Source organism: Anser cygnoides, chromosome 1 (genome assembly GCF_040182565.1).
Source record: "Anser cygnoides isolate HZ-2024a breed goose chromosome 1, Taihu_goose_T2T_genome, whole genome shotgun sequence".
Taxonomy (NCBI): domain Eukaryota; kingdom Metazoa; phylum Chordata; class Aves; order Anseriformes; family Anatidae; genus Anser; species Anser cygnoides.
Genome location: NC_089873.1, coordinates 48,363,441 through 48,386,117, shown reverse-complemented (window position 1 = coordinate 48,386,117; position 22,677 = coordinate 48,363,441). Strand labels below are relative to the sequence as shown.

General features: G+C 40.4%; 1 protein-coding gene across 2 annotated transcripts in view; it reads right to left on the bottom strand.

The window, feature by feature from the left end:
• Window positions 1-22,677, bottom strand: part of FGD6 (FYVE, RhoGEF and PH domain containing 6) — a 72,731-nt gene that overhangs the window by 32,661 nt on the left and 17,393 nt on the right. For both annotated transcript variants that reach the window (XM_066994888.1, XM_013182641.3), the window contains exons 3-6: window positions 12,952-13,093; window positions 9,389-9,456; window positions 9,266-9,296; window positions 767-918 (exon numbers count right to left, since the gene is read on the bottom strand). In XM_066994888.1, the coding sequence (XP_066850989.1) occupies window positions 767-918; window positions 9,266-9,296; window positions 9,389-9,456; window positions 12,952-13,093 (393 nt within the window). The remainder of the gene's footprint in view (window positions 1-766; window positions 919-9,265; window positions 9,297-9,388; window positions 9,457-12,951; window positions 13,094-22,677) is intronic.

Below are 22,677 nucleotides of genomic sequence, written 5' to 3'. Positions count from 1 at the left end.
ATTGGTCTTAGCAGTAAGATGTGCCAGTTTATTTCCGAACAAAAAGCTTACAGCCCAGCAGATAGGCATTGGGCTCTTTAGCTACTCTGAAAAATCTTACCAGCACACCTCCACACACTAGTTTAAGGCTAGATTACAACCACTTGATATACAGTCTGTTTAAAAAGGTCTTGAACCATCTGAACACATTAACACGAGCTGGACTTCTGAGGAAATGGATCTCCAAACTCCAAAATGCTGTCTTTATCCCTTAATAGGAAGCATGGGATTAGAGCATTTACCCATTTCAGTGCCTTTGTCTGCATGCTTTCTTTAGGTGATTTAGATCCACCCACCAGCGTAATTGAGACTGGACTTCAATGGGACCGTGGCTGTCAATCAGTGCTGTGGCTGGTTAATAGATCTCAGCTACCTTTAAAATGCAAACCAATCTTCAGAACAGCCTCCTGTTCCTTTAATGAAGGCAGTCCATTTATCATGCCCGTGCACATGTAGGAACAAGAGCTTTCAATTAAAACTGAAGTTTTAGACAAAAAAAAGTGTGGTTGCTAAAAACATGTGCTGGCATAGCTTCTGGATGCACCTAAATGCCAAATAAAACAGCTAAACAGAAAATTATCTCCTGTGCCTGCAAAGTCAGCCCTGCCATTTAACAAGGCCCATGAAAAACAAACAAGAGTCAAACCGCGGTCACGCGGAGTCCCTCAAGCCCCACAGATAAATTTTAACGACATCAAAGGAGTGGTGTTCCTTCACTGATAGTCACCAGTGAGACAATCGCTCCTCCAGCTCCCTCAGCAGGTCCCGGTTGAGCTCGTACAGCTGAGGTAGGTAGTACAGGATCTGATTCAGGATTCTGTCCTCAATCACTGGCTTCCCAAGCTGCCTAGAGGCATGTGCCACCGCGTCCCGGAAATCCTGCCGGAGTACAAAGAGGACACAAACCCCCACCATGAGCCAGCAGCCTTCAAAGCAGCAGCGCAGACAAGAGCGCGTTCTCTGCAGACATCCCAGGCCCTGCTCCCTATTACTGAAGGCGAGGAGGGTGCCATCTGGGTTATGTTTCCCTGCAGCTTCAACTTACTCCTGTGGGACAGCCTTAATCCCCTTGGTTTGATGCTGGAGCTTTGCTCTCTTGCTCCATATGCACGCTGTGGAAGTCATTCGTTATTTTTATACCACACCCTTAAGAAATGTGCTGATACTATACGTAAGGAAACTACAGGGGGGGAAAAAGCTCTTATCTGCAAAGGTATTGGTAGCCTTGAGTATCTTCTTGCTAAGATTTGGGTCAAAAAGCAAAAGTGTTGTATCAGCTAATGCAATCATAACACTGTATTTTAAAACCACACTGGTTTACAAGTGCCTTCTAGGAAGACATGCTGCATAGATAAAAAAATGTAGTGTCACAAAAAGTTACTGTATGTAGCAGCTCTTACAGGAAAATGACCATCTAATGAAAAGCTTTTGTAACAACACATCGGAACCACGAGATTTCAAATGTTAATGATCATCCAAACAACACTGGTACCTTCAAAACATTTACAGGGAGGAGGAAAACCGCACTTATCACTGAAGGATCTTGTGGCATTTTTATGTTATAAGCAGCTCTCAACAGGACAGGGCTCAACCTAATTGGTCCTCATTAAACTATTTAGAATTAAAACCTTGGCCCCATACAAGTCAGTATGGCCAGGACTGCACCCATAAGGAAGCTGGGTACGTGTTAGGCAAGGCATCTTCCCTGACCATATGCAGGCAAAATTTTCAAAAAGGTTAGTAATTTAGCATTTCCCTTGAAAAATAATCAAGTACATAGCACTACCTAAACTGCAAAAAAAGAAAATCCAAATTAGCTGTATTGTCATCTCTTGCTTGAATTTGGGCATAAAGCAGGCACCAAATAACAGCTCTTTTTAGTCTGCAGTCTGCTGAAACCTGATAATGAATGCACAATCTGTAGGTGGCCTGAAAAAGGTGACCAAACAGCATGTTCCTACGTGGGATGATGAGACATCTTAAATATGCATGGGGTCCACACCTGCCTTTGAAAGTTTGTAGGGCCCACAGGTTAAAGGTGGGGAAAAAAAATTAAGCTCACACACTCACAAGTCTTCTACTACAGGTCTCGCTGGCTATCTCATCAGCCCAGCATCTGGCACTATTTAGGGTTTGTCAGACTCCAGTCTCAACTTTCTCCTGCCCTCTCCTCATTACATCAGTGAGCTGCAGACAGCTTCTTGCTCTGTGACCCTGGGTCGCAAAGGCTGCGCCGGGGCAGAGTTATGACAAGAAACTGAAAGGAGATACAGGGTGATGGCTGCGATGGGGGGAGGCTGAGAACTAAATGCAAGGGAGTTAAAAAACAGATGGCGTTATTCATATGGAAATGCTCTGTTTTACATCCTCTGTGCAGACTAGTGACACATAGGTTAACTACCAGCTGCATCTTATGGGTTTTCCTGACCCTAGGGCATTGCTTAACACTGAAATGATACATGGCATTACAATGGCAAAAGCTCAAATGGGGCTTTTTGAAGAGCTTCATGCAAAATGCATCATCATATTATGATAATACCCCCCCCAAATCTCATGCACACACAATATACAGTATATGCTTTGCCATGGGATGAAACAAGAATTTTCTCCGAGTGTAATAAAGCTACTTGTACAACGAAAAGAACAGCAGTGCTGTCTGTAAAGTAATCAACAAACCCAGCTTTTCCCTGACCACACAATGAAAGGAGAGCAGGGAGCCAGGTTTAAGGACCAGGAGATAAGACAGGAATGTCACTTGTAGTTAAGAGCATTTATTTAACTTCTAGATATAGCATTCAAAGAGCCTGCAGGATGTTTTCCAAATGCAGGGGGGGTTGGTTTCTCTACTGGCTTGATCCAAAGTCCATCGGCCTCACTGGGCTTTGGATCACGCTATGAAAGAGTGGCCACAAACGCAGCCAACCCAAACTTTATTTCATCGCCCCCTGCGTCCCCTGCCACAACTGAGCAAAGGGAGGAAGCCCTGCAGAGAGGAAACAGAGGGAAGAAAGATAACGTGAAGATTTCAAATGATGCAAAACAGACTGCTGAACAACAAAGGCGATAAACTACAGCGCTTTTTTTTTCCCCTTTCTTTTTTGGAATTATCAAGTCTTCACTACAGAGGCAGTGCAACGTATTTGTCACCGTAATCATATTAAGCTTTATTTATAACCCGGCAGTGCATGTGAAGTAACTGTCATGCCAAGTTCATCTTGAGATAAAACTAGGAGGTGAAGGCAGAGGGCCATTGCCTGAGGACTGGGGGAAGGAAAGCCAAACAAATGGAGCAAGGTTACAGCTAACAGAGCTTGCACTTGAAGGTACTGGCCTTCTGAGAAAGGAATTCCTTATCTAAAAGGACTAGAACCTAGAATGGGTCTATTTGAATCACTAAACGTAAAGCATGTTAACAAGTAAAACCTGAAATTTTACTCCAAAGAGCAGAAGCTATTCAGACAAGGAACTTTTATGTATTTATATATGTATATATACACACACACGCACACACACGCAAAATTAGGGCAGTGACTTAGAAATTAGAAATTACAGTAATACCAATTCAATGCACCAGCACCTAATTCCTTCTGAAACTAAATCTGTTCACTGCTGAATAAAACCAGAACTCCTGTTGCAAATAATATATACATTGCTCTGATATCTATAAATACCTGCAAAAAGTGAGTCATATCACAAAGATGTTTAGCATACAGTACTATATAACACTGCCGAAAAGCACTGCTTTCTTCAGTCTGTTCAGAAATGGTCACCTGAATTGTCCTACAAAATACTGTATTTAAAGCAATGTAGCAATCCATCACAGTGGATTTTAAAGAGAGGTTTTATAATTAGTCTTTCAAATACTCACAAAGAAATAAACAAACTTGCCATGCTTTGGAATTAATATGTTAATTTCACTGAAAACCACCATTTGCAACTCTAGACAAAATGTTTCATATGCTGTGTGACACAAACCAAGAAATTATGCTCTACTGAATCATCTCAGTTTCTTACCAGGATAATTTTTCCTTTCAGAAGAAGAGAGGCTATTGTATACTTTCTGAAAACTGCTTTCTGAAGTGCTGGGTTACAGTTTCTACATTATATTCTGGTCCAACAGTAATCTTCTGATACCGCATTTTACTGCTTAGGCAAAGACAATTGCCTTTACACAGGGACTTGAAGACGGCCTCATCACCACCTCTGGAAAGCACATTCTTTCCGTGCCAGAAAGAGTCTCAGTTTATTCTAGACTAAGACAGCATCTCGCTGGGTACTTGTCCATATCAAAATCTGGTTCAAGCAGTTTTAAAGGCTTCTCAGAGTACAAACAGTTGCTGAATTAATGCCTGATTAAACATTCCCAACTTAAATACCTTAGGGAATTTTATTTATTCTATTAGTACACAGTCCCGCCAGGGCTGTTCAGTTTTTAAACAGCATTTCAGGACGGCTACCACCATTGCTGCTCTCCCTTCCCAGCCCCCACCCCTCCTTTAATGCAGTTTCCTTAAACAAGCAAATGGCCGTGATATCTGAAATAATTCTGACCCCGTCGTGAATCATCCGTGCTCAGCCCACACACTTCCCCTCTGCAAAGGCCCTGAGTCACAAATCCTCTCTTTCCACTGGAGGATTGCCGGTGCAACGCCGAGCAGCTTGCCCCCACCCCAGTTTAGGGAGCAAAGGAAGAAGTTTAGGTGTGCACCACAGAAGGTCCTGACTAGACCGAACGCTCTCACTCAGCCGCTGTCTGGATTAACGGCACCTTCAGGTACCTAAGAGCTGAATGAAGTCAAGTTGGAATGGGTGAAGTTAAACCTCCTCACACATTTAACTGGAAGACACGATCTAAATGTAGCCACATATTTCACTCCTAAGGTTTCAACCAATATTCATCTTGGATCCGTTCTCCTAGAACATACCATCAGCAAAGCAAAAATAAGCCATAATCCCTTCCGCTGAGGTACAACTCCCAGCTAAATACACCTGCAGATAGCTCAAGTATCAGTTTAATTTAAGGAGAAAAATATGTTTGCGCTTGGCCTCTTTTCAAGGAACACACACACACATCCTATGGGGGGAGGAGAAGAGGAGAGCTGCACATTCTAGGAAACAGCCAGGCTGCCGGCCCGCGACAAACTGTAAACAAGGCTGCCAGGAATACACTTACAGAAGATTTCACAAATACATTATTTCAAGCAAAAAATCAAATGGGCAGTCTTGACTATAACTTTACAGTTAATAGAGACCGCGAATAAATGCGGATTGTGACATTTTTCAAACCCATGAAATCGCTTCTGGAAAACTGACAGGGAATTCCACACGTTTTTTTCAGGCAGTAAAACCATTTACAAGTGTTTAATAACATAATATAGTTAATTTTTACAATAATTATTTGACTGTGATATATTCTGGGAATGTTATTTCAAGCAATAGAGTGGGTCATAGACCAATGCTTCCTTCCAAACCAAAATTATTTCATTAGCCTTTTAAATAAGGTAATGACAACTGCGATTCATAGTCAGGTGCCTCAAATCAGAAATTCTAAAGCACTTCACAGACTAAAAATTTATCTACATTTTTTACCTTAGACTGGTCAAATTTTGACATTTAAAATTGGAGAAAAAGGACTTGGGAGGTTGAGAGAATTTTTCACAGCCAAACAGTTGGTAAGTAGTAAGCCAGAACCAGAGGTCAGGACTTCTTTTACTCCAAAACCCACAGCTATTTTATTTCTCTGTATGCACATTACATTTTCTTTTCCCAAATCTATTATGAATAATTTATTTGTCATAATATTTGACCGCAATTTAATATACAGAAGGCCTACTTTTTTTTAATACACAATTTTGCAAATGTCTTCTGAAACTAGAAACATTAAGCCAGAATTTCCCAGTCTTATAAGTGCCTGTGGAAGGACACACAACAGAAAAAAAGAAAAATGTTTGACCTCTGATCTGCCTTCTGCAATAAGAGGGTGATCTTGTGCCTGCAGAAAAGTTGCAGGTGCCTCCTGACAACTTTGTCTGGCTCTCAGAGTCCTAATAAGGACAGAGCTGGGGTGTAAGTCAGATTCGGAGACCTTAAAGCTCAGGCAAAAGCCTAAGCTTTCCTTTTCTCGTGCAGCACAAAGTCACACACGAAGCAGAAAGACCATCCAAAAAAGCACGTTCCTTTGCTGGACCAGAAACCTCATCATCCATACCACAGCAGAAGGGGAAAAAATCAGAAAGGGAGGGAGAAAAAACAGAGTGGTGAGAAAAAAAAATGGATAAAAGAACTGAGAGCAACTAAGCCAGGCAGCTTACCCAGCTTACTCTTACAGTGAGAGGGTGCTGTTGAGGAGGCCCTCTCATTTGTGCAAAGCAAACCATGTCCAAAGACTCCACAAAGGGCACCAGTCCTGCCTTACTCCTGCCCAGGAACATACCTTGTTCCCTGACATTTCACATCTAGTTCACAGGTCCTGCTCCTCCCCTCTCCTTTTTTTTTTTTTTTTTTTTTTCCTCCAAGTGCCCTTAGGGAAGAAATACCATTTCTCACATCTTCTCAACCCTCATTTACCCTGTAGAAACCATATATGGGCCATCTCACAAAGATGCATACACGGAACTGGTTTGATGTAAGCCCCTTTGTTTTCAGGAGTTTCTAAGAGCATTTTACTGGAATCTTGTCCACTAAAACAGATTTACAATAGTTACAGAAATACAGAGAATTCAAGATTGCATCTCATGTTTGATTTGCCTCAAGCAAACCCATTTGAGAGAGCACCATTGTCCAAAGCCAGTTAAAGTACATTATCTCTACTGTGACTGGCTTATTTCATGCTATAGAAATGTCTCCAAGTGTTTAGAATTTTCTAGACATCTTTTGTAATCTGTCTCAGCAGAGGCAGTCAGACGTACTTAAACAGTGCGACAGTGTCCAAAGAGGCAGACACCCTGATGTCTTTGAGGAGTCGCACCACCTAACTTGACTGTGTTAACATAAAAGAAAAAAACGCCAAAAAAGTTCAGTGGTGCTTGTAACCAGTTTACAACCACATTTCCACCATCTCAACTGCTTTAGGCTCCATTTCATCAGTAGCAACTTAAAACATTTCTCTTACATCAACACTCTTGTTGCACAACTGGCTTTGGTAATGCAGACTGGACAGAGTACTATTAACTTCAAATCTTCACTAATTGAATTAGTCACTACATTTCAGGTATTTACTCTGAAAAACCATTGCCAGAGAGTTCAGAAGGTGTAACGGTGACTCATCTGATCAGCCAAGTCTTTACTATGGGTGAAGTAGCCCAGTACGGGGAGAGTCTAGGTTTTTAATTCATAAATCTGCCACAGGTTGCTTGACTGACAGTTAGTAATCCTGTCACTGAAGCTAGTAAATCAGTGTGATTCAGTCCATATGAAGTCTGATAGGTTGTTTTATCAACATTTATATCTTATCCATAAAGAATATATGATCAAAATAAACAAATTTAATAACATCTGTGATGAACAAACAACAGCTCTTAGACCCACTACACTGTAAAAAAAAAAAAGTTTCTGTAACCTTTCTCCGGTACAGCAATTTTGTTCCATGAAGACCGCACTCACACAGTGCCTGAAACTGGTGCCCACTCTGGCAAAGACGCTTACCGAGGTTCACCTTTGCAGAACAATGGCAAAGCTGGTAACAGCCTAGCATCCCCTCTTAGACTACGTTGAAGATGTGCTGATTGTTACTGCCAGCCAACAAAACTTCTTGTAACCTGTTTGCTAGAAACTTACATAATGGCTTTATGTGAGTTACCCGTTAAAACAAAGCAAAACACATCCTACAACACTGCACATTTACAATGTGTGGACAACCCTAAGCTTATGACAGAAACTTCCTAAACTCCCTACTCTCTTCCCTTTCCCCTATTTTTCCCGGTTGCCTGCGACCTCTGCACTGACAGCCTTTGCTTCCAATGGCATTATCCAGATGCCTTTTGTACGCTGACAGGCGTGGGGCATCAACCACCTTGCTAGGAAGCCTGAACCTGTAAATACCATACATGTTATCTCAAGATATATTTTCAAGGACTGGCACACTGAAAAGTGAAGACACCTTTAAGACATAAACTGGTGCCAGAAATATGTGATAATTTAAGTCATATAGCTTAAAAACTTGTTTATACTCATTAGGATGATTCTCGTCCTTTAATGAGTATTTACACTTGAGTTTTGTACCAGAAACAATGTTGAATATAAATTATATATTGGCCACAACTGCCTGATTTAGCATTTAAAAATCAAGCCTGAACAAAGGAAGAAAATCAATTACTAAAATGGAGGGCAAAAGAGGAATCAGCAAGTGGTGTGGGAATTTTTGTTTCCCTGAAGATCTCCATATTACAGCATTGTATACATCCATACATAAGAGTCTTTGTTTCCGGTTTCACAGAACACGCTTCTCCAGAGAGCAACACGGACAAATGCATCTGTTTGCAATGGAGCTACTTCACTGTCCAAGGGAAAATTACTATGTTTGCACTTCACAGAGTGATAAAATGGTACAAACGCATATCACTTAGAAGTTGACAGAAATCCCACTAAATTAAGCTAGAGAAAGCAAAGCTAACTAATTTCCTATTTTATCATCTTCTACACAGCACGTGTAACACACGATTGGTGTGCATAACCAAGGACTAAATGCTTAACCCTTGCTGTGGACATCATGTTGTGTGTACTGCAGTCACAGCTGTTATCAGAAAGCAAGCATCTGTCAAAAAGCTGCAGTCTAAAAAACTATAACGCCATGTGATGGATGCAACATAAGAGCTAATTATTATTTACTATTTCTAACGGTAAACTGATCCCTTCCTCTCCTCTCGACTTTAAAAGTTATTCTAACCAAAGATTTATTTTGGTTGCTATGGTACAAGTTGGTTTATAAATATGGTGCCGATTAACATAAATGGATATATATCCATTTTTAATATTCAAGCAGTACCCCCATCTCAGCTGGAAGATTGCATACATTAATAAAGGAGCCCCATAAGGAACCACCAAAATATCCTTTATGAAAAATCTGGAACTTTAAATTTCTGCTGAATTAGATTAACTTTTGTATTTTGAATACACAGAAAACGCAGAGGAAAAAAAAGAACACATTCACTCCAATAAAACCAAAACATAGAACTTTAACAGCGATTAAACAAACAGAAGAGGAAACTTGCTTTTTTTTTGTACTTACAATGTGCAAGAGCTTTAGCACATCCACAAACCTATCAGAAAAGCAAGAAAAAGCACATAGTTATATTTCAATTGCCCAATTAATATAAACTGAGTAGCTTTTAAGTTTAGTATTGACACTTACACTTTCTCTGAGCTCATGATCTCCTTGGCAATATGGTAAACTTTTGTCTTCTTTCCAGATGCCTTGCTCTGTAAATAAAACTATATGTTATACTATGCACCTCATAAAACTCTTGTAAAGATCATTTCAGGCTAGTAGTTCCTCAAATCCAATGTAATTATTCACTAATTATTTCTAATAGAAGTGTTTTATATTGCTTTGAAATCTCCTGGCTTTCCAGGATCTGTGTGAAAATCAATATAGCTTCTAGCTAGAAATAACACTAATAGCGAACAGTAGCCTTTTATATAACTATCAGCCTTTCTATTTAATTATTACAGGAAGCACCCGTGCCCATAATGGATGAAGTGTTAGGAAGTGATTATTATTGGTTAGTGAAAGTAGTGAAGTGTGGATAATACGTGTATACTATTCATTATCTCCTGATTATTACAGCATCAGTAGTATTTGCAGTAAACTCAAATGGCTTTCATAAATGTCTTAAAAGAAACAGAGACTTTATTGAAAAAGATGGAAGGAGAAAAATATGACACAGAACAGAAAAGTCAGCTTCTGACAATCTACTAAAAGATTTGCTGGAATACATAGCAACCATACTGTGAAGCTACCCAAGTGTGAGCTTCATAATCTACCTGGGACACTGTTTAGATGATGTTGGTTTTTTATGTACACACATATGGCTTCCAAAAGTCAAGGCTACTGTTCAACACCAGATAGAAGTGAACAGATATAGCAAAGCAAAAGGGGGTAGGTGTCAGGATGCAAATATTTTTTTTCTGCTCAGTAACTCCCATGTATAATCTCCCTCAGTTAAAATACACCTTTTTCCATAACAGCTCTCATGGTTTGCCATATGCCTCTCTGCTACCAGCTGTCACTACATCTATTACATATTCAGGCTTCCATTTCAATGGGCTGCAAAGAAAAAGCATGGATGAAGAGGAATAAAACATCATAAAGAAGACAAATGCAATCGAAGCCCTGAGGACACTGTATTGAATATAGTAAGCATAGGCATTGAACAGCTTATTTTGAAAATGAGGTATCAGTGCCATTGCACATATGAATCTTGAGCACTAATGCTGCAAAATTCATCTACAGTTTTAGTTCTTCTCCCAACCTATCAACAGTTCTCTAGTGCTGGGAATCAAACAGTGGAATTGACGAGATTCATAGGTTGGTTTTAATTATATTGTAACATTCAATAAATTCAGATTATTATTATTTTAATTTTAATTCAATTGACAGTCCCAAATTACTAAATTTAGAAAATAATTATTTTCTAAATTTAATAATTCAATGTTGCACTTCACACATTCAAAATACATTATGTATTTTATATACAACTATGCACAGAGCTGGGATTTAACTTCTAAAATTAAGCTAATTTCCAAAAAGTACTTAGATCCGCCCAGTGAGGGTCAATCAGATGCAGGCAAGGTTGTAACACCCATCCTCAGGCCTCGATGCCTTTTTAGACAGCACAGCTGATAACACTGACTGCAAGACTGAACTCACAAATGCTTCCATTATGCAAAGCAAGGTATCACGGTGGATCTCAGAGTTGCAAATCAGATGAAAATTAGTATTTTGAGAACAAGATGCTAATGCAAAACAATTACAAAACGAAACATCACAGTCCATTTTTAACCCCCTTTGAAAGACTTTTCACGTACCAGATGGCAGTGAAAAGGCCACTTTGCATTTGTTCAGCCAAAAGATCCTCCGGGCCTAAAAGAGTCTAAATTGGAGACGTGAAGGATATGGACTGGGCTCCCTCTCAGATGCTCTCTTGGAAAGAAGCCTTGTGACTCCACTAATGGACAAAAAGCATCAAAACAGCCAGATGCTTGTGGTAGGGAAAAATAAAAACAAAAACAAAACCAGCTGAGGACCAATGCATTGATTGCTTCATTCCCTTCCGCAGCTGCAGGAGCCGTGAGGAAGCTCTAAGCAAGAGCAGGTCGCTGCTAATCCCCAGCTGCCGGCCGCACGTGCCACAGGCTGGCTGGAGCAAGCTGACGAGCAGATGCTTCAAAACAAGCTCTGAATTACTTGGTGGAGAGCACACGTCCCACAAAACCTGTCTGAGAAGCCTCCTAACAGGGACTTTTTTCCTGCAAAACTTCTGTCACAGAAGGTTGAGGGCATTTTTAGGGGCACACAGGTCAGCTAGCTTCTGTACAGATGCAATTCTGCTAAGTAACACAGACATAAGCTTTTCCCTCCCCACATTTATTCCTCTCAGAAGATCTAGTAAAGTGAAATTCAGACCTGACACAACACCATCTAATCTTCCCTTCCAGCACTGAGAAGTCTCACTGCAGTATTTTTTTGTTGGTGGTCATGGTGGTGGTTTTTTTTTTTTGTCTTGTTTTTTTGAAAGGAACCAAGTCTATCATCAAAGAAAACAAAGCTCCACTTGGAAGGAGGTAAGTGCCCCCAGAGCTGGTACTGAGGAGAGGCAATATTCTATGAGCATGCTGGTGTTAAGGCTCCCAAGACTAAAAAAAAAACATCCTTCTTCGAGATGCAAGTGGTTTTTTTCTGTGAGAAGAGGGATGGGACCCCTGATTTTCATTTTAAATAGTTAGCACTGTCCCCCTGTTCCTCATTTGAAGAGGAAAGAAATAAGATTAAAAGAGGGGGAAATCGTTCCTATCTGGCGTTCGCAGAAGCTAGCAGAAAGGCAGACCTTGACCTTCACACAGTTGACCATGACACACACTCCCTCCAAGGGCCATAGAAGTGGTCCTGCAACCTTACAATGACAGGCCTCAGCACCAAAGGAGTCAATTAAGGAACCTAAATACTGAAAAGCAGGTGGAGACTCCTGTTTTTCAGTCCATTGAAAAGGAAGAATTAAAAATTGGTTTGGTCATATATGTCCTGTGTGCCAAGCAGTGTTATGCAGCGACCACTTACATGTTAGTTAGCAGACCACGTGAATGCAAGAAAGCCGTTTGCACAGACAACGTGGTTACTGGAACACAGCCCACACTGCATGGCCAACCCCCTGAAACAGGACTATCCAGGCAAAACTACAGCTTCCAAGAGATTTTCCAGAAGCAGCGCCTCAGACCTTGCAACCTTCACCTGATCCCTTTCCTTGGGTTTCACCAAGGCTGACAAATCAAACGGGCATGAGACAGACACATTGTGCACTCTAGGATCCATGAGGAATAGACAGCCTCATTAACAAGTTATTTTCAAGCCTGACCGTTTCAAAACTGAAGATCTCTGAATACACATCTGTGCGTGTAACTACTAAACGAGCATGATAGGGAAGTCTGCAGCTCACCAACTCAGTGAAAGACTAAGAACAAATGTGCCAAGCAGCACTTTCTAATAGCACATTTTTAAACTTGCTCTATTAATATTAGTATAATGTTCACAAGTCAAAGTTTTGGAAAAAATGTACTAAACAATAAGAATGAAGGTATGGAATACATAAAGTTACATTGACTCAATGCCTTTTATTTGAAAATATCCCAACAGGGTCTCTTTAAATAGCGCACACAGGAGGGAGGAATAGCTCCAAAAGATAAGGATGTAAAAAATACCTGATCTTGAGAATCAGGCTCCCCTTTGCTCGAATCAGAATTCGTGTCATCATCTTCATCGGAACTGTTCACGATATCTTCTTCGTCTGACTGAAGATCTCCCATTACCATGCCAGGATGATCATGGTGTTCTTCTAAGGACCTAAAATTAAAATATATACAGTCGATAAACATACCATACTTTAAGTAAAGATTTTTCTGTTTTACCCCACAGTAACTGGTGTGCTTGGTATCAGAAGCATCAAGAACAGTAGTGTGTAATCTGAACATGATGACGGCAGTAGGATTTTCTACAGCGGACCCACAACTCTGCAATGCTTTATCTAAGCTGGTACTTGTACAACGCTCACTGACAGCAGCCAAAAGCCTTGGGACCTTTGGAGTATTTATGTTATTCTTGTCCTTCAGAGTTTACCTGACAACAAATATGATAACTCTGTTCCCCTATTGCTACACGCACATATAGCATAACATTTGTACTGTGTGCCAGAAACATAAAGAAACATCGTGTTTTTTTTGCTTCCCTCTCTCTCGTAACAACAGGACCTGTTCCAGATGCAGTGCTCAGACTGGAGCTTTCTGTCTGAAATTTTAGATGCATATACAAGGCTATTTATCGATGCTATCGAAGCTAACTAAACAACCGCATCAGGGATGGCAATATTATAACTGTTCTGCCCAATACTTCTTAAAAACAAGAAAGCAGAATCTTTTGATTTAAAAACCCCTATCCCCCAGAGACAGACACCTTCCAGGTAGCTGTCAGCCAGAAAATATAACCGTGTTCTGCTGCTGTGCAAAGATTACAGAGGTCTCTTTTCATTCGCTTCAGCTGTATTTGCAGCACAGAAATTGCATGAGACAGGCACACGACCTTCATTCTCTAACTAGCCTTGACAACTTTAACAGATCTAAGAAATGCATTTCTAGAAAATAAAATGGGGGTGAGGTGTGGTTTAGGGAAATCTAAAGAAGAAAACAAAATGACTAGAGGAAGCAGAGCCTGAACTTTTGATAAAGTCATATAGAAGCATAGCAAATCCCTGTGCTCCTAGTTTTAATCCTTAAGAATATCTAATAACTTCATATCACACTTAAGCAGTGTCTAAATTCACAAAATCTGTGCTCAAGGCCTACAGAAAGATGCCAGGATGCCACAAGCTTATTGTAATATGAGACAAAAGTGATTAGCTGTTCTACAAAACCAAAAGCAAATGCAGAAACCCTTACCCCACAGCTGTTGTAGCCAGCACAGATGTTACTGTGCTGACCAACACCTAGTTTTGTGCAGCTAATATCTCTCACAGCTACATATTTCTTTCCACAGATGCCCTGTGCCTCCCTACATAGGGGATGGTTAAGACTTATCTTTTATTTTTCCTAACTTTGAGTCACAAGCAAGCAGAGATGGAAGGCAATTCTTTACACCCACCACCTCCAAACATGATAGCTACCAGAAAGAAAACATGTCAGTGTGGATCCCATGGGAAGCAGCTGCCAGTCACCTTTTTTTGAATAGCTGAAATGAAGAATACCAAACCAACTGTGTGAGGATGCTCTGGCAGCTACGGCAAGGTGTTGATCATTCAGTGCTCAAGGCAGAGACTGAAAAAACAAAACAGCAAACAAATGCTGATCGCAAACGGAAAGATATTTGGAGATGAAGACAAGATAAGCTGGCCTGTGGGCAGACCTTGGTCAGCCATAAGACGTAGAAAAGACCAAAATAGCTTGGTTCTGTTAAAGCAACACAGGAAGGACAAGGGAAACACCCAAGCACTTATTGTCTCCCACAGCCGAATTGGGCTGGGGGGGAGAAGAGCTTGCAGGCTCATCACTGGGTCCAGACGAGAGACTGAGATGAGGCTGTGGCACCCCGGGAGCACGGAAACACCCAGGTATTTCAGTTTGGAGACGATCAGCCTCACGCAGAACAGATGAGCACTGAGGATGCCAGGGACGGCTCCCGCAGAGGCTCCACGAGTTTCAGGAAAGCAGAAAAAGAGGCTTTCCCTCCTGCAGCTGCACTAGTGGGGCTCTAATATTTCCACAGTTATTTGTTAACTTCAGCAATTCAGAAAACTCCTCGTCTAGTCCATTTAATTCACAGCCCAACGACCTGTTGGCGTGAAAATGTTTAATTTTAGCAGATGCCATCTCCTATCTTTTTATTTTATAGATGACAGCCATCTTTATTTCATCTGTGACATTACACAGGGTAGATCTACCCCTTTGCTTGCAGGTTGAGAATCTAAAGAACTAATTACTGCTGTTTCTTTCTTTTCTATGTAATTATTTTTATAGTTTTACCGTTCACATCAAGCACTAAATCTATACTGATCTGGAATGACTTTTTCCATTGCAAAGTGCATTAAGAGCTTTATCTCTAACCACATCAGAATTCACTTTTTAGTCTCCTATTCATTAATATTTACCTTTGTTAACGGACATCTTCTTGCCTTTTTTCCTATCCTTAGTATTAACTGGTGCTTTAATTTACTTTAAGTAGGATCTCTTCGCACCACAAAAATATTACTTTCACACTTGTGAAATCATAGATCTTTTGCCTAAGCACATGATACAGGAATATTCTCAGATTTTGCTACCATTTTCCATCTAAATGCTTCCAGACAAGTGCCAACACATGAACTTGTAGAAAACCTGCTCTTTTTGAAGTCAGAAACAAGCATATTTCTAGGTGAGGCTGTATTCTGCTTGCACAAACATAACCCAGTCAGCACTGAAGCATGAGGAACAAATTAGTTGGCCTGTGTTGAGTGAAGAATTTTCTAAATGCAAGATTAACCTGCTTATTTACCAGAAACATTTAGTTGAAAAAATGGAAGTTTTTAGTAATTAACTACTATCGATTTAGGATGTTTAGCAAGTATCTGCAGATTAGAGCTGTTCAGTATATTTTTTTATTCCTGTGAATTACATTAATGTTTAAGGAATGAGCTCCTTTTCTTGCACTCATGGTATGTATGCACATTCCCATGCTATACGTGCTAGTCCCATAAAGGAAACTGATCCACCAAATCTTTCTTACAGCATCTGCCCCCACAGCCAAAGCACCTCAGAGCAACTGCTACTCATCTTCATACTGTATTTCTTCAGCTCACAGCCTAATGCATCCCTCAGGTTCTTCCGCCTGGTGCGTTTAGCTTTTGGGCGTTCTGGGTTTGTCTTTGGTTTTCTTTTCCTTTTTCGTACAACAGATCCACAATGGATGAGTAGATGGCTGATGATCAAAAGTCACATCACAACTGCCCAATTTCCAGAATCAAACAAGCCGCGTGTTCAGGGATGGGATGCAAACCCGTGGGTTTGTACTCCTCTTCAGAGGCGGCTGTGACAGTGTCCCTGCGCTGACCGGCCTTTATCAGCCACGCGTGGGAGAACATGTCACTCTCCTCGCACCTTTTGCCTCAACCTTTCGTCATAAACACCACGGCTTTTCTGACAAAACAGAAAGCGGTTTTGTATATACTGATCACTCTCTCTGTACTTTTCCCTCTTAGTCCATCTATATCACAAATGTATATATAGTTCACTTATAATTATCTCTAGACTAAGTGAAATTCCTCGTAGCCTCTAAATGAGTTTGGAAATAATAGTAAATCTTAAAATAAACAGAAGGTTTTTTTCCCCACATATCAATTCTCCTTTTCCAAAATACCACAGGCACGCAGTAGTGGTTATTTTTTTTGGCACCTCTTCTGACAGTGCACAATATACCACAAATACCTCCCTCTATCTTGTTCCCTCTTCATCATGATTCCTTGTCCTACCCACTCCGCTGCTGAGAGAAACTTCTGCATTATCAGTCATGTGAAACACCATCACTGCCAGCTCACCCTACTGCCCACTGAGTAAGAATACCCTGTCATACCATGTGAGCAACCTACCTAAATATAGATGCGGGGCTTTTTCGACACACAGAACTAAAGGGGTGTCAATCTGCTTTGGAATGAAGCAGTTTATGGGGTGCAGCATTTACATCGTGCTGGATGTTCCTAATGCAATAGCAGAACACTAATGAAACTAAACATGCCAGTCCTGGTCAGACAAACAAGATAAAACTTTCATGACATAAAGAACTGCCATCAAGCTATTCCCGACAGAAAAATAAATCCTATCCTGAGCACCACAAAAATCCTTACTGTATTCAAAACATGACCAAAACACCTTAGCTCAAATACTGTAACTTAAAACTGCAAATGTTTATTTCCACGTGTATTTCTTTCATGTAAAAAAATACTTCACTGTTTGCAGCTTTATAAACTAAGGTATTCAGTGAGGCTTGTACAAGCAAAAACCTTCCAAAACCTGAACCACCAGCATCATATTTTTTATTATTTTTTTTTTTCAGCAAATTGGTTAAACTGCCAGACTGGAACCCTAGATTCACATTTTTTATGCTGATCAGGATAGGATTTATTTTTCTAGCTGGAAGAGCTTGATGGCTGTTCTGTTTATGTGTATTACTATAGAATGCCCAAACAAGCCCGAGGCTTTGCTTTCAGGCATTGTTGATTTAGACCCTGCATTGGACACTATAGCCTGAAGTCACAATAAACATTTCAGTCTTGGTTCCCAAATCATTTAGAAAGCAATTGTTATTTTAAGCTCAACTGAGATGATTCAGAGAGATTCTTTGCCATGCAATGTCCCCAACATTAAGTATGTTAACAGTACCTTGGAATTAACTTCATATGCAGAATCACCATAACTATAAAAGCAAGTTTCCACAGCTCCAAATTATTTCTTCATATAGATTCATCCACACTGCTCCTTTATATACATTTTCTTAGGATTTTCTTTATTTTAAGAGGTTTCTCTATTTCTAGTAAATAATCACAAATATGTAGGAATGCTGAATGAACAAACTTAGCACACAACACTCTGCTAAAAGCATAAAGTTATCTCTCATGCTTTCTGCAGGAGTGGCTCACATATTTATACTTCTGTCTCTTTCCCCAGTATTTTTTTTCCTGCTTTGTTGTTGTTTCATCTGATTTTTAAGGAAGCCTTCAACATACAGGCAAAAATTACACAAACTTCAGTTTACACTAAACTAGAAAATACACATCAAAACATAAGAGAGCAAATAAGCTATCATGATATGATATGATTGCTTAGTATCATAGCTAGTAGGATATTTCATCTCAAATCCTTTTTCTACTGATATACCATTTCACAAGCCTTTCACAGTTGTTTTCATCTCACGTATTGCTCTTTATCTACTTCTAGTTTAAATACCTCCAGCCCACGCAATCGATTTCAACAAATAAGGAATGTTCAGCAGTGTGGTTTGTTTGTTTGTTCTAATGACCTAAAAGCATATTGACTGTCTATGGACCTGCGGAGGAGAGAGCTGATAAGGCTGTTACATTTTTTCATAACACTTCATACTTGTAATAGCTGTAGGTATGGCAGCATGCCTCGCTGACTGACCCCTCACTGGATCCTTGGTGTACACTTCTGACAATTTAAGAAGCAATTATATGATCTGGGCACTTAGGACAGCAGAAGACGCTCTCGGAATGCCAAAGCAGAAGGGAAATTATTGCTTAATTAACAATTGCTGCATTTTGTTTAGTGAGTTTCCTTTTGTTTTAATTTGATACTTTTTATTTAATATACTTCAATGTCTTTCACATTTATTTGCTGCAGGTGTGTTTTGTTTTTTGTTTTGAAAAAAGGAAATCAGCTGTAGAAAGCAAGCATACTTGGCAAAACACAAAGATAATAATGAATACTAGCCAAGATCACTAATGAGCTCCTGTGGAAGTCTTAAGGAAATCTATGAAGGCATTAGTGATCATCTCAAGATTAATAAAGGCATCAATTAATGTGCTTTTTGGACACATTACATTTTGTTTCAATACCTCAGCTCTACAACCATCTTGAAGAAGACAACATTAGCCTATATTTCCTTTTCTGGACCCTAATCCATCATAACCTCATTATTCAAACTTCAGGTTCTCTGATGCCAGCAACTATTGACCATTTTAGCTGTTACTGAACTTCCCTCCCATATCGTCCTCTTCACATCTCCCTGCTTTCCATATCTCATTCAGACACACCGGACCAGCAAGCAGCAAATGAGGATGAAACGCAGCATGGACCAGTTGGCTTACTTCTCTTAGTTATTCCTCCAGCATCAGTCACATCTTGGGTTTAATGACAGGTGCACGGCTGGAAGAGCTCAAGCTGAGACTACAACCTTCCTCTCCAGTGCGGAGGGCAGTGTCAGAAACATTCATGGGTCTTGCTGCAGCTCTGTCAGTGCCAGCTTGGCTGCCAGCGCTGGGCATTGGGTGCCTTATTGCAGACAAGCTACCGGGGCTTCACCTTCTCTGCCAAAAACGGTGCTTCTCTACAGTGAGAGCCACTTGGCAAGATGTCCTCTCAAACAGCATTTTACAAGGCAGCTTTAAAGTTATGCTTTTAAGGCTTTAAAGTTCTGCCACAAGGACAACACAATGATATCAATAAGCTCTCGGTGTTACTGGGACTAATGGCAAGAAAAAAAAGACAACAGACCGGGAGTTTTCATGGGTCCAATGCTAGGGAATGTGACAGACAGCTAATCTTGATCTCTCTTTCATTTATTTTATTTTTACGACCACTGAACAGACCGTGCCTCTAAGATCCATTAGTTATTTTTGTGAGCTGTCCTTCCATAGTTGACATCGCTGAGGGAAAAAAAATCAGACATATATTAAAAAAAAAAAAAAGGCACCACAAAACAAATATCAGGCAAACTAGACCAATGAATTTATGATTATTTGCATCACTTATAATTCCTCTGGGATATTCTCTCCAGGCTGGTTAGGGAACTTTAAGGATAGAATTACCAACATAAACACTCCTCAGTTAGCACAGCCAGCAAACAGAAACCATCTGATTCCAGCTGAGCAACTCAAACGGAAAATGTTTTATGCAAGGCACCGCCCTCTTTGTCCTGGTCTTTACCTTTGGATTTGCCCCTGCTCACACCTGGATTTTCTGGGCTAGGGGCTCTCAGAGGCCCTGCTGACAGCTGGCACTGCATTCAGCTTGTGACACCAGCAGTTCTGCACTTGGTTGGGCACGTGGCAAACTGCAGCACCTGACTTGCTGGAACCAGGCAATCCCAGCATTTGCAGCCTGAAGCGTTTATTTTTGTGTTTGTTATCCTCAAGTCAAGACAGTCATTATTGCTCTCCTCAACAATAAGAAAAAAATAATTTGATTTTCATTTTAAGTAAAAATAAGCAAGGCATTTGTTATGTGTTTCACAGTTACAGTTCTGTACTTTTTTTTTTTTAAAAAAAAACAAAACCGATCCATTCAACCCATTCTTCAGCTACCCTACTTCAGGCACGCTATGCTCTCTACCGCTCACTGTGCACGCACATTAGTGCACAACTTTAAAAGCGTGGCTCGGAGGCCACTGTCACATCCAGCACCGATGTCAGCAGCTGCCAGACCGGCTCCTGCCGCAGGCAGCCTCCCGCAGGCACTGCAGCCTGTCTCAGTTTCTGCTCTGCTGGACCGTTTGTTGACAATTCCCCCGCTCCCTGGAAAGTTCAGCATAAACACACATGCATGCTTCAGATGCTTCCACACTCACCACAGAAAAGCCTTATTTAAAAAAAATAAATAATAATAATAAAAAAAGAGGTCTCAGTTCTAAAAGTCTCAGAGAAGACTGTTCTCTGACCCAATTTATTTATCACGTCAATATGTTTACTGAAGCAACCTCTGCCACGCCGCAGGTGGTGTACAGCAAGCACATCGATTCAGCTGCCCAGCACCATGGCATGGGCACGAAGAGCAGAGCATACGGCCCCATTGCCCTGCCTCTGCCAGAGCTACTGCTGCACACCAGAGGACTTCATGTGGGTTTAACAAGCCAGAATCCAAGCCGATGCCATGGGCTGGCCTTCTGCATTAGTACTGCAAAGTGAAACACGGCAGCAAATTGCATGGATTTAAACCCTTGCCTTGAAACTTGCAAAGGGGAAGGACTCTACCAGTTCTTCTCAACGGCACCCAAAAATGTGAGGGATTTCACACCTTCAGAAGTAGGTAAAAGTATAAAGTCTTTGCAGAGTTTACAGCTTTTTGCCTTCCCTGATCATTAATGCTGGTTTCCAGCCCTATTTCATAGGGAGAGCTGCACATCCAGAATGTTCATGGCCAAAACCTTTGGAAAAACTGGCATGGAAGTGCTAACAAACAATATGGAGAAGGACCATGAACAAACAGTGTTCATTTACAATCAGGACCTGCTACTCTAACTCTTCACTCCCCCCAGCGAGAAGTGTTTACTGGGAAAGGACAGCAAGACCAGAAGAGAATTCTAGAAAACTATATGACAAAATCTCAAACCATGCATTAGCAATTAGGAAAGGGTGAACTTCAACAAAGTGAGAACAAAAATTCCTATTAATACCCATTTCAAGCAAAATTGACTTTACCTTGCCAGGACTACCGTGAAATTCCAGTGTATAACTACTTTTCATCCACTAAGACCAAAGTCAATGGAAGGGCCTAAAACCTTATGTATTGACTGATCATTATTTTTATTAATTTTTGGTGACTTTATCCCTGAAATCAGGGCTGTAATGGTTTTCTTCAAAACATTGCTTGTGCAATTTAAAAATAACGCACAGCCCATCGCACTGCAATTTTTATGTGTCAGATACTTAGAAGATGACGAAAGAAAGCTAAATATCAGAGTACTCAAAAGCTAGTGACTTAGAGCTAAAATAAACACAGAGTGACTTAACTCTTAAACACACGGCTGTCTGCATGCACGTTAGCTGGCAGAGCTTCCTGGCCAGTCTGCCGAAAAACAGTGGATGAAGTAGCTTGGTTGAAAGCAGCACATGCTCATTGCAAAGAGTAATCGAGCAGTTCTCAAGACTGGACTTGTGCTCTCTTCCTCTGGTATTTTGCATCAATTAGACGAAGAATGGGATTTAGACGCTTTTGCTGAACTTTTCAGCTCATCTCAAAATCAATGCAGAACATCTGACCCCCAGGAACGCCAGTAGAAATATAGATATATATCAACTGAATTCAGTGCAGTTGAAATCACCAAGCCATTGGCTCAGGTTGTAGTTATTGAATTGGTGGTTTTGATAAAATTCCTTTTGTTTACCCACATAAACAGGAGTTGGTTTTTTTTTGTCCACTTCTGCTTGATTGGGTGAAACAGTTTCACATAAGCACAAAGATAATCATCTCAAGGAAAATTTAAACTTGTGTAAACTTTAAGTTTTTAAAAGAAACTTCTTAGATTCTAGTATCTAAAAACAAACCTGCATTCCTTAACCTGAAGTCCTTAACCTCAATGTCTAGGGCACTGAGACAACGTAGCTGCATACAGTTCTGTAAGTCTACTCATTAAAACTACTTTCATTGGAACAAATATGAATGTGGGGTAAATGATGCATAATAATATCACTGTTGGCATTTAAATAAAAACTGAAGTTAATATTATGACTCTTTTCTTTCCCAACACTTATTTTATGCCAAAACCCCCTACTGTTTTACATGTGCAGTTAAATTAGTCCTTGCTGCAGTTAAAATATCACCACACAAAACAGAGTACTAAGGAGCTTCACAAACACATTTCCTGAGCCAATGCTGAAAATAACCCACAGGAAAAGGCTGTTGTTGAGCACATAAATGGGTCTTTCATCAATTCCCATCTGAGATACTCTCTTA